The 14,579-nt window shown below is 49.3% G+C and overlaps 1 protein-coding gene across 9 annotated transcripts in view; it reads right to left on the bottom strand.

Annotated features, from left to right (window-relative positions):
• Positions 1-797: 797 nt before the first annotated feature.
• Positions 798-14,579, bottom strand: part of LOC119436381 (elongation of very long chain fatty acids protein 6) — a 133,127-nt gene continuing 119,345 nt past the window's right edge. For 5 of the 9 annotated variants that reach the window (XM_037703210.2, XM_037703213.2, XM_049657354.1 and 2 more), the window contains exon 2: positions 798-2,750. In XM_037703210.2, the coding sequence (XP_037559138.1) occupies positions 1,877-2,722 (846 nt within the window). In that variant the 5' untranslated portion in view covers positions 2,723-2,750 and the 3' untranslated portion in view covers positions 798-1,876. The remainder of the gene's footprint in view (positions 2,751-14,579) is intronic. The other 4 variants (XM_037703214.2, XM_049657375.1, XM_049657373.1 and 1 more) reach the window with 1 other exon arrangement.

The raw sequence follows: 14,579 nt of genomic DNA on the forward strand, positions 1-14,579 counted from the left end.
GCTCACAAAAGCTGTTTTCATTAAAAATGTTGAATCCGTTATTACACAAGCCTAATCTTTCAATCTTGCTCGACTTAATATTTACCTTTAGTGTCCCTTTAAATAAAACGGCTGGCAACACAGCTGCCAGCCACATCCTTCATTCAAGATCTCCGTGTGCGCTGAAAGCAATACAGCCGGACGTACACCTACTTTTCTCCAATCTCCAGAAATGCTCAGGCTGATGCCATAATTTGCTGAACTATAGATTCAGCGCTGTTCTCAGGTACACTTTGACGTCCTAGATGCACAGAAATAGTGTCCTTACTTGTTACTTCTCTGTCTACTACAGCGCAACACCGTTACGCTAACAAACTTGCTAACAGGGGTTTATATTTGAAATGCTGCAGCGGTGACGCCACACGCTGCACCGCTAGCATTGCAGATCGACATACGAAGCGGCCTGTACAGAACAGAAAGCAGGGGAAAAATTCATTGTTTAATTTTTCTAACAGTCACCAGATCAGTACCGGTTCATATATGTTACAGCGATAACCATTCGCAGCATTACTTTGCGAATTAAACATGGTTGTGACCAGCTTACACATACCGAACACTGAAAGTTTAAGGGACTTCAACTTACCGATGCACACCACGACCTAGGCAGCACGTGCGACCAAGCGCTATAGGTCCGCGACAGCATACGGGATTCCATTTAAAATCCGATTGAGTGGGGCGGTTTCATTCCTGCATTTTGTTTATTTCAAGTAACTTGAGAAGAGAATGGCCAACTGGGCCAGCACAACATCAGCCATGGATATGAAACTGAACGCACTTTTATTGTCTCAAGAAGAAAAAAAAAAAAACATTTTTAATTTATCTTCGGCCAGAGAAATAGAGAAAAAAAAAAACAAAAACTATCGGAGAAAAGGCACTACTCGTCGTCCATTGCCACGGACTTGTGGCCCGCTGTCCCTTTGCAGGTTTAACAGCGTGTGCGTTTACACAAGAACAATACCCTACACGATTAACCTCTCATGCCAGTTTTTGAAGCCAGCAGAGAGGGGTAGTCGTAAAAGCCGTTGTTATTGCACCTGCTAACTTGGCAAATCCAACAGCAACAACAAAAAGAAGAAAGTCTAAGTGCCACCCACGTTAAACTGTCTAACGTCGTTGTGTGTACAATGTTGTGACGCGAAAATCGTGCCTAGGGAAGCACTCTGTCTAAAGTTGCTTTGATCGCCTAAAACAGCACCGGGTGCACATTGGCACCCATCAAGAGCACTCGCTCCCAGAGCGGTCATTCGCGCTACGGAGGGGGGCACTGGTCTACTCATTGAGCAACGTGTCCCTACACTATGGGTCATCGGCATTGCACAGATACGTGCGACGTCAATACTGTAAATTCCATTCTAAGAAGGTACTGGTTATCGCTAGACTCTCCGACACATGAAAATTGGCCGCGGAAGTGTAATCCCAAAGAAAGCGGGACGATAACACGACGAAGTAACAAACAGGAAAAAAAAAAAAAAAAAAAAAAAAAAAAAAAAAACCGTCCGTTGAAATCTCGGTCACCACTCGCCAACACAAACCCGTCGACAAAGGAACCTGTTTTACATAAACGCACATATCGCGATTCGTTGACGCTGTTTGATTGGAATGAGTCCGTTGCCAGGCGACCGCAGGTGCGTGGTAGCCGAGGGCAACAACAGCACAAAACAGAAAAGACACAAAGGGGAGTGCAGCAACAACGGAAATGGGAAAATGGTGCGAGCAGCGCGCGACACTCGTCTCGACTGTCCCGACATCGCGTCGCACGCGCGTCTGGCAGCGTGGGGGTTGTCTTCGAGAGAGCGCCCGCAGCGAACACCGTGTGGACGCAGGGGACAGCCACTCCTCAGTCGGCCTTGATGGCGGTCTTGCGTTTTGGCTTGAGGTAGGCACCGTAAAAGAACAGCGCGAACAGGATGAAGTAGGACAGGTACATGAACATGGCAAGCAGCGCCGTCCGCTCCGAAATGGCGCACGATGCGGAGCCGCGCTTGTTGGTGAAGAAGCCCAAGCCAGTGACGTAAGCGCCCATGAGCATCTGCATGATCTGCAGAGTGGTGATGCAGACGCCGATCCAGCGTGGCATGCGCACGTGGAACGAGCGTAGCGCAAAGTACGAGTACATGAGCGAGTGGACCACGTAGTTCATGACGACGTACCAACGCGCGGGCGCGATGTGCTGCTGGTAGAAGTACCAGGAGAACATGAGCACTGTAATGTGGTGGTACCAGTGGAGGAAGATGAGCTCCTTCTTGCGCAGAATGATGAACACCGTGTCGCCCAGCTCGGGGACCTTGCTCAGCACGAACATCCAGGTCCAGAAGCCCGAGACGCGGTCGTACTCGATGTACGAGTTGTTGCACACCGAGTGGAAGAAGCCGAACTCGCGCAGCACGTGGATTAGCTCGGGGATGGTGCGACAGGCCCCCACCACGCTGAACACGGAAAGGAGCAAGTTCCAGGCCTGCAACGGCCGCGTCAGCTTGAAGGCCGGCCTCTGGGCCATGAACGCCTGGCCACCGAACACCACGAGCATGTAGAGGCCCACCCAGTAGACGGACGTGTGCCAGTTGCGGTTCATCCACAAACGATTCTGGTCCTTGTCGAAGTTCACCTCGAAGTCGAACTCGAACGAATAGTTGGGTTTGATGTTGAGCAGGTTCAGGGGGGCCTCTACGCCGACGCCTCCCATGGTGTGGCCGCTTCTGCACGAGACGCTGCTGCGAGAGAAAGAAAACAGGATGGCATATAGCAGGAGCACGAGATTGACAATATCAAGGCATCAATACTGCACAAAACCCCGCTTCGCCAAAACACCAGGCCAGGTATAGTCAGCTCTACAAAAGGCCGAAATACGTTCCTGCTTACTTTTACTAGTTCATATCCCTCAGCGCTTGGTGCCAAAAACGATTCCATTCCATTAATATGTAAAGCTGAGCGTGCGAGTTGGTAGGCGTTCATGATGGAAGTTTGTAAGCGCAGACAGTTGGACGAAAGACAAAGTACATGGGACGCTTTGGAGAGTCAGCGCATGTCCCACGTACTTTTCTTGTCTTTCGTCCAACTGTGAGCTCTGCACTAAGTTCAACGCGATTCCATTCCAATATGCGCTTGCAGTAGTATAGTTACTGCGACCACAGCAGCCATGACTGTATGTCCCGTACACAAGCATGTCTGAAGGTTCTGTACGTGAACGCGAGTGAGTCGAATCACATGCAAACCTGAAACAGCCAGACCCAGCACCGCTTATATTATCTTTTACCGACGGAGAGTGGTCTGAGCGACAGCCTGCGTAGGGGCAGATCGCGCGAACACGCTTCGGATTCTCCAACTCGACCGTTCGAGTTTACATGCACCTTGTCAAGTGCGTTAGGCTGCGTCAAACCTACCCCATGACCCAGCGCGACCCGATGCTCACTCAGTCTGTATGAATCACAATTATGTCAGGGTTCTTCAATCATACCGGTTCCGAAACTCCGTTCCGAACTCCAAGGTATCAATCTGGAAAGGTCAATGAACTGACACGTCGCTAGTAAGCGACAATATATATATATAGGAAACATCGCTTGTGGTAGCACGATGCACCAAGCCAATGCGCGCATTTCTTCTATGCCGATCGTGACATGATCTGTGCCGATCGTGATACGTGACATGAAACAGTGGGTCCTTGTATGGAGGGCATTGCACGGAATGCGCAACCAGCATAGCAAAAATGGTACTATCGCATATCGTGAATTGGTTTATTTCACAACACCGGCACATAATAAAATGAACTCTAGCGGCGAGAATAACAAGAGGGGAGGGGGGGGGGGGTTGGCAGCTTGATTAGCCCCCCCCCCCCCCCAAATATACATTTAACTTACTTAGTATGCTGATTAGGTAATACTGCAACAGTTACAGACTATAAGTGGTACATTGCCGTGAAATAAGCCAATGTTCAGTATACATATGCTTTGTTATGCGAGAGGTGGAATTAGTAAAATTTTATAAAGTGCGTATGCGGTGGCTATTCTGAATTATATGCGATCTAAATGCCGTTAATAGGTGGTGCTCGTAAAGAAAGGTAATTTTTTACAGCATTAGATTTAACAAGTAATTCGGACATATGCCCCTTGTACGGTAGAATCGCATTTAAACGTTGCGTGTCTCTTTCTGCATGAGAAGTGAGTTCTATCTGTAGTGAGCTTCAATGCTTCCCCGTCACTCTCAACAAACGAATTCGCTGAACAACAAAAACGGAACGACGGCACCGGTCGTACCCTCTCTTTACGCTGGCGGGGCCGCACGCTAGTTGACGTCTGCCTCTTCAGAAGACGTAACAATGACGTCAGTCTCTGACGTCAGCCCATGTAATTTGTACCGCCCTTTCTCCTCCCCTGCTCCCACCAGACAAGACAACGCGTCGAAAAAACAGCAGTTGCGACGAAAGATATGAAGAAAAAAGAGACCGGCCCATGCACGGGGTAGCGCGCTTGTCCTGCACCAGTGACGTCGATCAGGGGCCGGGAAAGGTTTTTCGGCACTGCCCGACTATTCTGGCGAGCCTTCATATATAATCTAGTGTCCAATGTCGAAAGCTAGCCGCCAGGATGCAGACGGAAGACGCGTCGTTAATTTCTAGATTTTCTCCTTCTTTAAATAATACTTTGCCAGGGCGAACGAAAGACCAAATTAACATTCCACAGATATCCACCACATCATGGAAAACGCAGCATACACATCCCAGCTCGTATCTCGGCCGCCAGAAGTATATAGTACCTATAGTACAGACCCACTGCAGGGTACGCCGACCGGTCTTGCTTGCCGAACCGCCGTTTGCAGCGTCGCCAAACCGCATGTACGCGGCCGAACGCGTCTTCTGCTGAGGCCATTAAAGGACAGCCCGGATCTAGTCGAGCCGCATACACGCTGCTGCTCCGCAGCGCGACATAATTTGTATTCTCGAGACGGCGGCGCGCTCACCCGTACGTCCACGTAGAGTTACTTCATGTATAGGCTCCCATTATACATATATAGTAACTCTATACGTCCACACGCAGAGCTGAGCGCGAACTGTCGGTTAGCGCGGGCAATGTGACGCGTATGCATACACCCGTCAACGAAAGTATACGGAACACAGGGTCGCCGAAAAAAACTCAGTTTATGCGTGTTAATGACGAATAAATTCAAACTGACGAATACACAGAAAAGCTCGCAATGCCAAGTTCGGACTGCAGTCCTCAATTTAAAGTTATTCACAGAAAGAGGAGAAAATTGGCTTTATTTCGGAATCGCTGGTCCGTATTATTTTGCTCAAGGGTGTACGCGCTCGAGCGCGTCGGCTCCGAAGGTGACATGGACGGGGGAGCTCGGCAAGGCCAAGGTTCAGCGACCCGCAATGTGCCCAGCTTCGTTCGGTATTCAATACCCGGCACATTGTCACGGGAGCCACAACACTACATGGTGGAGTATCGACACTACAGTGATATAATAAAACGCCTGGCCAGGAAAGAATGTCCGAGTACGAAGCATACTTGCGAAGCCATGAGATAGAGGCTAGAAGTACGATGGTTTGAATAAAGCGAGGCAGCGCTCATACGACCTACACTTCGGTATAGTAAGCTACGATAATCTGCTAGTGCTGGCTATATTCATGCAACCAACTATTATTTCTTCATCCTCGTGTCCCGTCTCTTGAACATAGCCAGCGGACATGCCGTGCTATACATGCACAGATACGTTTGCCGGGTCGGGGATCTCGATCTATACCGATGACAATCTGCATGGTTATATCGAGTCGCAAGTTGCAACGCAAGTTGCACCTATTCACTAAAGCGGTTAAGGACAAAAGGGGTAGTCAACCCGCCAGGGTTGTGGGCCTGTGGCCACTTTTATTGCGATCCGAACAGGGTGCTGCGACAATGTACAGCTTACGTCTAGAATGCTCGGACGCTGCGATGAGAGATGCATTATGAGCGTCCGATAACCGCGAGCAACGAAATAACGTAAACGATTTTAACTTTGCTCTCGCTTTCTGCCGACAGGTCTACCAGTCTAGTGACGTACTTTACCTAATGCTTAGAGTGCCATGTCAAGGACTTTGATATTCTACGGCTTATCTTAATTACTCTTCTACAATGACCTCGGTATATACACGTGACTCTTTCCTTTTGCTCCCCACTGAGACAACCAGTGCATAACTGACTATTGATCGCGCGTGCTGCTAAAATAAAGCCTGGTCATTAATACAAGAGGAACGTTAAAAGGAAATAAAATGCGCAGCGCCGGCGTTCCAGAGAAGGATGAACGCAAAGCAGCAGATATAGCTCATCCAAACAGATGGAAAGCAGTCGGCAGGTGGTGTGTCATGCGAGAAAATGTGGCAGGTCGGCGAGAAATATGCTACGGCATTATCGACACACTCCCTCTCCGCCCCTACACAAGGGAGCTGATGTATAATAATCAAGACAAAGTTCAGCGAAACCACTATATATCTACGGAACAAAATGCACGGCTAATGACTCACTGATCAATCTGCTAAAAATGATACGAAAGCTACTACGGCGCTTTCACCATACAATATGTTAAAACAACGTTTAAGTGCATATTACAGCAGGACCGGTATTTTGTAGCGATGCGTTATGCTTTATTCTATACTAGTCTTATCATCCACCGCTCACGGCCGGCTGATCCCGTTGATAACATGAGCGGACCATCGCTCTGACCACTGACCAAGCGCGAAAAGGCATTAGCATCGGAAATGCATCGCTACAAAATGCCGGCCCAGATGTTTCGCAAGGGGATTCACCGGACGGATATATCTTGACATCTCTTGTCATCGAACACTCGACTAGAGCTTCTCAATCGTCTGCAGAAAGAGTAGCGAAACAAAGAAGAAAATCCTGCGCAATCTTATGCGTAACCTTGCTCCTTACCACTGATAATTTTGTGCGGAATTGTGTTGAAATGAGCGTATTGAACATTCATTAAGTTTGTGGAGTCTTTTATGATAGCTCCACTGTCAACATGCGACTTGTGGCCAGCAAAATTCGGCATCAGACCTTTTCAAACGTCAAGAACGAATCGGCGGTTACAGTATATTGCATCGTCATGCACGTTGAGAGAGAAGCCGGCGTGAGCTGCGAGGTAACCAAAACTTAATCTACTTTCGGCAGACCGCGAGAGATAACGGGAGCTGCTCAGTGCTAGTTACCTATAGCGTCAGTGATGCCAGTGTTGAGCGCAAGCAAACAATCGCGCCCACTGGCTGGGTTATTGCGGCAGCGCCATCGAGGGCAGGTGAGCGCGGAGAGCTGAAAGGCTCTCGCCAGCAAGGACCGATATACGCCGAAGCACTCGTGTGAAGTGCGGCCACGAGACGTCTGGGAATCCGGACAGGTAGTACTAAGCCCGAGCCCGCTTAGACACAGCGACCGTCCGCCACTACGCTCGCCTCTACTACTGCCTCATTCACTGAAGTATACGCCAACAAACCGGAGTTCCCGAACACAAAGTGGGCAGTCATATCAGGCCACCGCCACAGAGCGCGCATGACTGCCGAGCAGAAAAAAATAGAGAAAAGAGGAGAGATTGACAAAAAAGAAACTGCCGCCAACATGTCGAGCCATGTAGGCCGCAGTTAAACCCCTTCCATCACGTCCTCCTTCCAGACGTCGCGCGAGCAGATAGGCAAGCATCCGCGGGGGCAGAGCAGATAGCGGCGGTCCTATACCGAAGCGACACAAGCGCTACAGGGTAGATAATGAAGGCCCTCGCCACTGCTGATTTTTTTTTCGTCCTCCCATTAGTTCTCGGCGGGGCATTGCGCCTCAGTACCCTGCTTGGGGCGAAAGTTGTCCAAAGTGGCCGATTTATCACCAGCCGAGCACCGATTGCGGGTGGGGGGGGGGGGGGGGGGGGCGCAGCGGGCGACGGGAGACCTTTCCCGGTGCGCCTGTACTCCCATCAAGTTCGCCTCAAAATGAGAACAAAGGTAGCGCGGGGCTGCCGTCGCTTTCAACATTGTCGCACCGAACAAAACGCGGAGAACAATGACAAAAATAGAGACCGCCGGCTTATATTCAGATCAAGCACGCGGGCTCTCGATCTCCTGCAGCGGTGCACAGCAGGGCTTGAAATAATGGTACAGGAAAGGGGGGGCGGGTGATGCAATGAAAACTCGTCACACGTTCGCGGTACTCCGCGTGACGAAAAAGCAGAGGACGCCCCTGAGGTGACGATAACAATGTTTCCAGGCGTAAGTAAGCCTAAAATCAGCAATCTGCAGCGGATCTTCTGTGTCCAGGAGCAAAGACCACAAGAGAGAGAGAGTGCTTAGAGGAGCCGGGATACGGACAGACCAGCCTACAGAATACGAAAGGTTAATTATTGCCGAAAAATTCGCTTCAAGGAAAAGGACTCCACTCATTTATTTAATCATAATATGCCGTATGGCAAACTGCGCGAATGAAATGTCTCCAAAAACATGAAGGCATAACAACGCCACGGGCAGGAGATTTAACGAAGCCTTTGAGTGCGGTTGGCAAGGATAAACTCACATGGTTTCCTTTGCAGCTGCGCGCTACTTCCGGATGGACAAGTGTTCCCTTTCACGAGACTGCCTCCAGCATGCGGATTTCCGCAGAACATCATGATTTGCTTAAAGGAATACGGACACAAAATCTGAAAATTTTACGAAAATGCTGAAAATGAATCCTCCGTGTGTGATTATATCGAAAAGAAGTAGTCACTTAGCTCATTTTTGAGCCGATGGCTTTATTTTTGGCGTTTATGTGAGCGCGCACCTCGCCGCCCGACCCGCGGGAGTTGGAAGACGTGACGTCACGACACACTCGTCGGATAGCCAGCCGGCCGGCCGCGGTCATTCGAAGCGCGCCGACGCCGCCATCGCGTGCATGGATTCGAGTTCTGATGCCTCTACCAGCGATGAGAACATGTCTGAAGACGAGGACCATTCCAACTTGGCAATAAATATCACCGCTTACAGTTACGAGCCTTCCGCGTCAAGCGACGAAGAAGAGCAGGCGGCCGTGGAAGTGCCGGTCAGGTTTTCGCGAACCGTAGCGCGAAGATTTCGCTTTCCACCAAACACTTGTGCAAGAATTGTTTGTCATTTCCTCTGTAAACTTGCTTTTTCAAGAGCGCACGCAGGCGAGGCAGCTGCGGGGTACTTCAACACTGCGTGCCACGGCGGCCGCATTTCGATGGGGGCGAAATGTGAAAACACCCGTGTACTTAGATTTAAGTGCACGTTAAAGAACCCTAGGTGGTCCAAATTTCCGGAGTCCTCTACTACGGCGTGCCTCGTAATCAGATCGTGGTTTTGGAACGTAAAACCCCATAATTTAATTTTTTTTCAGCACTGCGTGGATGACTGAATAGTAGTTTATGCCGACTGATGGCAGCACCTGTCTGTCGTTCTGCCTAGTTTTTTTTTTTTTCTGTGGAGAAGCAGAGCTGTGTGTGTGTCTGATCTCGTGAGTCACGCTTGCGCTCGCTAGCCTTGTATATTGTTTTACTATGCTTTGTCAAGATTTTTAAAGACATTACTGCCTTCGTGCCCAGCCTCGGGCATCTCGCCCCAGCCTCGCCCTCACACTGCTCAAGAAGGCTGCAAGTGAACGAAAGCAGTACCGACATCTTTTCGCCTCCTCTTTTTCAACTAGCCGCTGATCATTTCTGCCTTGCGTTTTCGTGAGAAGACCGATGGCACAGCGTCAGGCTTTAGCGTTGCCTTTTGAGTGGCATGACAGGGCTTTTCAGCACAGCCAGGCTGGTCACATAATCGTCGTCGACGAAGTGGTCCGCACAAATGAAGTCATTTTTAGAGGTCTCCAGGCTGTGCGTGATGACTAACAGGCAGGTATCCAAAGTTTACGCACATTTTTGGCTCTGGGAAACGTGTGCGACGGCGTGTCACGACCGACGATGCTGGTATAACAGCAATGTCCGGTAATTAGGTAATCAGGTAATTAGTTAAAAACTTAATTAGTAAATTTTTGTTAATTAGTCGATTATGCATTTCAATTTTTTGTGCAAGTAATGTCCGCCTCTTCGAGTAGACCAGCTCATTAACTAGAATTGGGCTTATACCACGGGCAACCTTAAATAAATTTTGAAAGTGTTCGCTGAAACACCCTGTATATCCACCGCTCACGACCGGCTGATCCCGTTGACAACGTGAGCGGACCATCGCTCTGACCACTGACCAAGCGCGAAAAGGCATTAGCATCGGAAAGGCATCGCTACAAAATACCGGCCCAACTTGCGCATTTAGAAGCGCTAGCAATAGCTCAATGCAAGCGAAGTCTCCCAAGGCGTCTAACCAGGAGCGGCCAGGAGTGAGCGCGCGATGGCAAGCGTACACGTGTGTTCCGACCTCATGGTTCTAGGCTAGTTGAGTGTTCAAAACTAGTCGAAATTAGCGAGACCCAACCACGCCGATAAGCAGGATGGCCAAAGTTTAGTACCTACGCAGGCGGCCGAGCGTGAGTAGACGATAGACGGCCTCTTCCGAAAGTACGTAACTATTATCGAAATTCGAGAGGATATTTTCACTTACTTCAGCCTGTTTATTAAAGTGCGTCAATAAATATATACAGTAACAATATGAATAAGCACACTAATCCAAACGCCCTTATCAGTGATTGATGTCAGCTATTAGCCAACAGCAGCCGCATATGGGAATATGCTATATTACGAAATAAAGCGTCCAGAAAAGAGTGAGAAGCAGGCTTCTGTTGAAAAGAGAGGGTTTGAGAGAAAGGTGACTGCGATCCTCTTGCGAGGTCTACGCGCCGCGTACGACAGCAACATTTGGCTAAGATGTTCACAGCAGCGTATGCTATCCGCGGACAGTTTTTTTTTTTTTTTTTTTCACCAAGCCCAAGGGTGGTTCAGGGCCCCTTTAATAACGATCGCCCAGAGAGTCAAGTGTATCCGATGGAGGAGAGCTCGTAAGTCAAAAGGATCACGAAAAGATCCATTAGAAACAACAGCTTCTTACAGGATTGAAGCTTGACTTTCCTCAGTAAAATGAGAACATGGCCAACACATTTGGTGACAAGCGCGAATAGCTGGCTCCCGCACTTAATGAAAATGAGACGCACAGGACCCTTTTATACGCCCGTTTCAGCGCCCGCCCGCTTAAAGGGATCGATAGATTGTCTGCACGTGCAGCAGAACCCGAAATATATTGATTGCCGTCTCAATCGTCGCCACCGTATTTTAGGAAAGTCGATGAAAGACTATACAGCGTCCCAGCGGAAACAGCTACTGCCATATACGTGAAAAAATTCACAGGGGTCCCTGCGCCGAGCTCATCGAGGGTGTCGAAAGGGTGCACGCCACCATGGCTGAAGCCCGCGCTGATTAAATTGCCACTTAGACTAAGCGTCTACATATCAATTACTCAAGACTCGAAATAGAGGAAATCCATCCAGGAAATCCACCTTACGAGATGAAATTGACTGTTAAATATTAGCCTTTCTGAACACGTTTCGAGCAGAACCTTTATTCAATGTGCCCATCCAGATGGCCTAAAACGGAGGCCGAATAACCTTCCAAAATTAGAAGAAAAAAAAAAAAAGCGATAGAGCTCTTACGTGAGTCCATAATGCAAAAAAAAAAAAAAAAAAGTGGAACTGCACAGAACGTTCGGTAAGCTATACTGGCAATACAACGAACCTATAGATAAATAAGTGAATAATGTCTCCAACCAAAATGTGGTATTTATTAAAGCCCGACGTTTAGGAGCTACCTCGGCTCTTTCCTCATAGGTTATTCGAGGATGGAGGCGGGGTGCAGCTTCTTAGATGTTCACGCATGAAAGCGTCGCAGACCACAGCGCAGAGGCCAGGCAGGAACACCACCTTAGAAAAGGTACAACTGGGCACAGCACTCTCTCTCTTACACCCCCCCCCCCCCCCCCACACACACACACACGCACACACACACAACACTATCGAGTAGCCTCTCGCGCGCGCGCCTACACATCTCGAGATATATCGGTCGAGGAGCTTCCGCTACAGACGCTGGACGCGCTCGCTAGGCTGGGGATGTGTGGCCTTCTTTCAGCGAGCTCGAGAAATTCTTCGTGCCATTTCACGTTTCCTTACGAGTGCTCGGCTGTTAGGACAACAAATGAAAATAAGTTGAAATAAAGAATGCGAAGTTCTTCAGTTGAGACGACAAGCAAGATGATATATGTTCAAAAAACGGTGTGCCTTTCCTAGAGTTTTTCTTTCTTTTTTTTTTTTTAAGTTCCAAGTGGTGACAAGAACGGGATGTTAATTTCCGTGATCGATGCGTTGAACAGCAACAAAAAGAATTCGAATATAAGATGTATTTTCAGTGCAGCTATTGTAACATTCAACCGAGACATAATTTACAGATATAACCTAAAATATGTGCTGCGATCCTCTTGCATCAATCTATGCAACACATTACGCTAAGTTATGTTGCACATTTATAACCGCCGATGCGGTCGCGGAATAGTGTTGAAAACTTCAGGTTCAGAAGAAACTTTTCGCAACAACACCGCTTGTGCACTGCCCACATCATCCATAGAGAACATTAAGCGCTTGTGGGAGCGAACAAACTTTCTCTCAGCATTCCTGGCTTTCATAGATTTTGATATCGTGCTACCGGAATTCACCTTCCCAGCTAGCGCGCCCACTATTCCCGACGGTCTTTCTCATTTAGCGATTACAATGCCTGCTTCCGCTGTGCGGACGCTCAATAAGTTTTCAAAACGTAGAATCCATGAATGAACTGCATTTCCTTGCGGTCCGGACGCGCACCCACGAACAGACAGGTGCAGCGAGCATATACGGACGATACAATAGAGAGATCTGTTCACGTCAGAACGCATGGGCAGCTGCCCGTCGGCAGCTGCCCTTGCCTAAGCTGGCCTTCGTTCAACATGACGAACAGCGTATGCAGACAACGGGGCACGATATATGCGAACAAGACAGCAAATTTTAGGGAAGATCGGGGGCTGCGTCTCCTGAATTCTGCTCTTATTGAATATCTTTATTCTTATCCGACGGCCTCCTCGTCTCGAGGGTCAGGGCGGTATTGACGGAATTAAGGTCACCACCAAAAGTGGAGCCTACGGCTTAACTTGGCTTAACACGGGAAAACGGTATGTCACAGTGAAAAAGAAGACTTTTTTTTTTTTTTAACTCCAGTTGCTCCTCATCCTGCAAGGTCCACAATTGCCGACATCCACTGCGGCAGCGATGGCGTAGTGAAACTCGCAGTGAAATTGGTCTGTTGACACAAGTTCTCCGCGCAGCCCTCGACTCCTGGGTGCACTGATCTGGTTTCGCAAAGATTCCGCTTTTAAGTGGTTTCCATGCAACTTTTGCAAACGGCTAAGCATCCACCACCTGGGCGTCATGCATGCACCCCACCTCCATGCCACTCGATACTCGTTCCCGAACAAGCGTACTGCAGCGTAGAACATATGATGACGGACAAGAATGAAATGAGCAAAGACGTCTCCTCCGTTATCATATGCTCGGCGCTGACCCCGCTTATTTTTGCGTGCCGAATAATCGTCCCATTGGCTCGAATCGCCAAGCTCATAATAAGGAACAGTAGGTATCGTCTGAGGCTGCCCTGTTGGTCTTTAGGCAGGACTCCATACATAAATCAGCCAAGCTACGCGTGCCGTAATTCAATTTCTAAACAACACAGCTTTTCATTCATTACTGTGAAGAAATTCTCCGTGCATTGCATTGATATGTACAAATTCACGGCCTCCCCCATTCATAACCCTCTTGTATTTCGCCCCTTCTTTCTGTACGCAGATTATACAGCAGGCCAACGGAAGCAACCTCAGGCCGGCCTCAGCGCATTTTTCTGAAAAGCTATCCCCCCCCCCCCCCCCCCCCCCCCCTCCCGTCTTTCCCACTAGTTCCAAGCAAATGCACATCGTGCGTGGCCTTGGGTTACGCCTCCAGTGAAGGCCCAGATAATGACCGCCACCGCGCTCGCGAACGCCACACGAGTGGTGGTTGACACGATACGCGCTCTCTCGGGGAGAGCCGGCCGCGGAAACAGCCCAAAATATAGGGAGGGCCCCTGCAGTTCCTTCCATTTGTGCCCGCGTTTCCTTCCAGCGGCCCCAAAATAAGCACGCACCCAGTTATCACCGTCGGCCCAAAGGAAGAGAACCAAAACACACACACACACACACACACACACACACACACACACACACACACACACACACACACACACACGTTCACAGCGCGTGGTGGCGCGCGCGGCTGCGGACAATCGGCGGACACGATAGAGCGGATTCCGTGTACGGAGGTCCACCGGCGCGGGAAAGTGACCCTTGTAAAATCTCAATTCTTCCGTTGCTATTCCAGGGCACGTACGAGTGTGTGCATACGGTGAGTGCTCTGTTAGCGCTATGTATACGCATATAAGGCGGTACAGCCAGAACGAACGCGCTTACATCACGCGCCGCCTCGCTTATTTGCCCCATTTCCGGTAACGCGTGGCCGAGATATTCCCTCGCGCATCTTGACGTTCGC

The sequence above is a fragment of the Dermacentor silvarum genome, chromosome 1 (genome assembly GCF_013339745.2).
Source record: "Dermacentor silvarum isolate Dsil-2018 chromosome 1, BIME_Dsil_1.4, whole genome shotgun sequence".
NCBI classification, from domain to species: Eukaryota; Metazoa; Arthropoda; class Arachnida; order Ixodida; family Ixodidae; genus Dermacentor; species Dermacentor silvarum.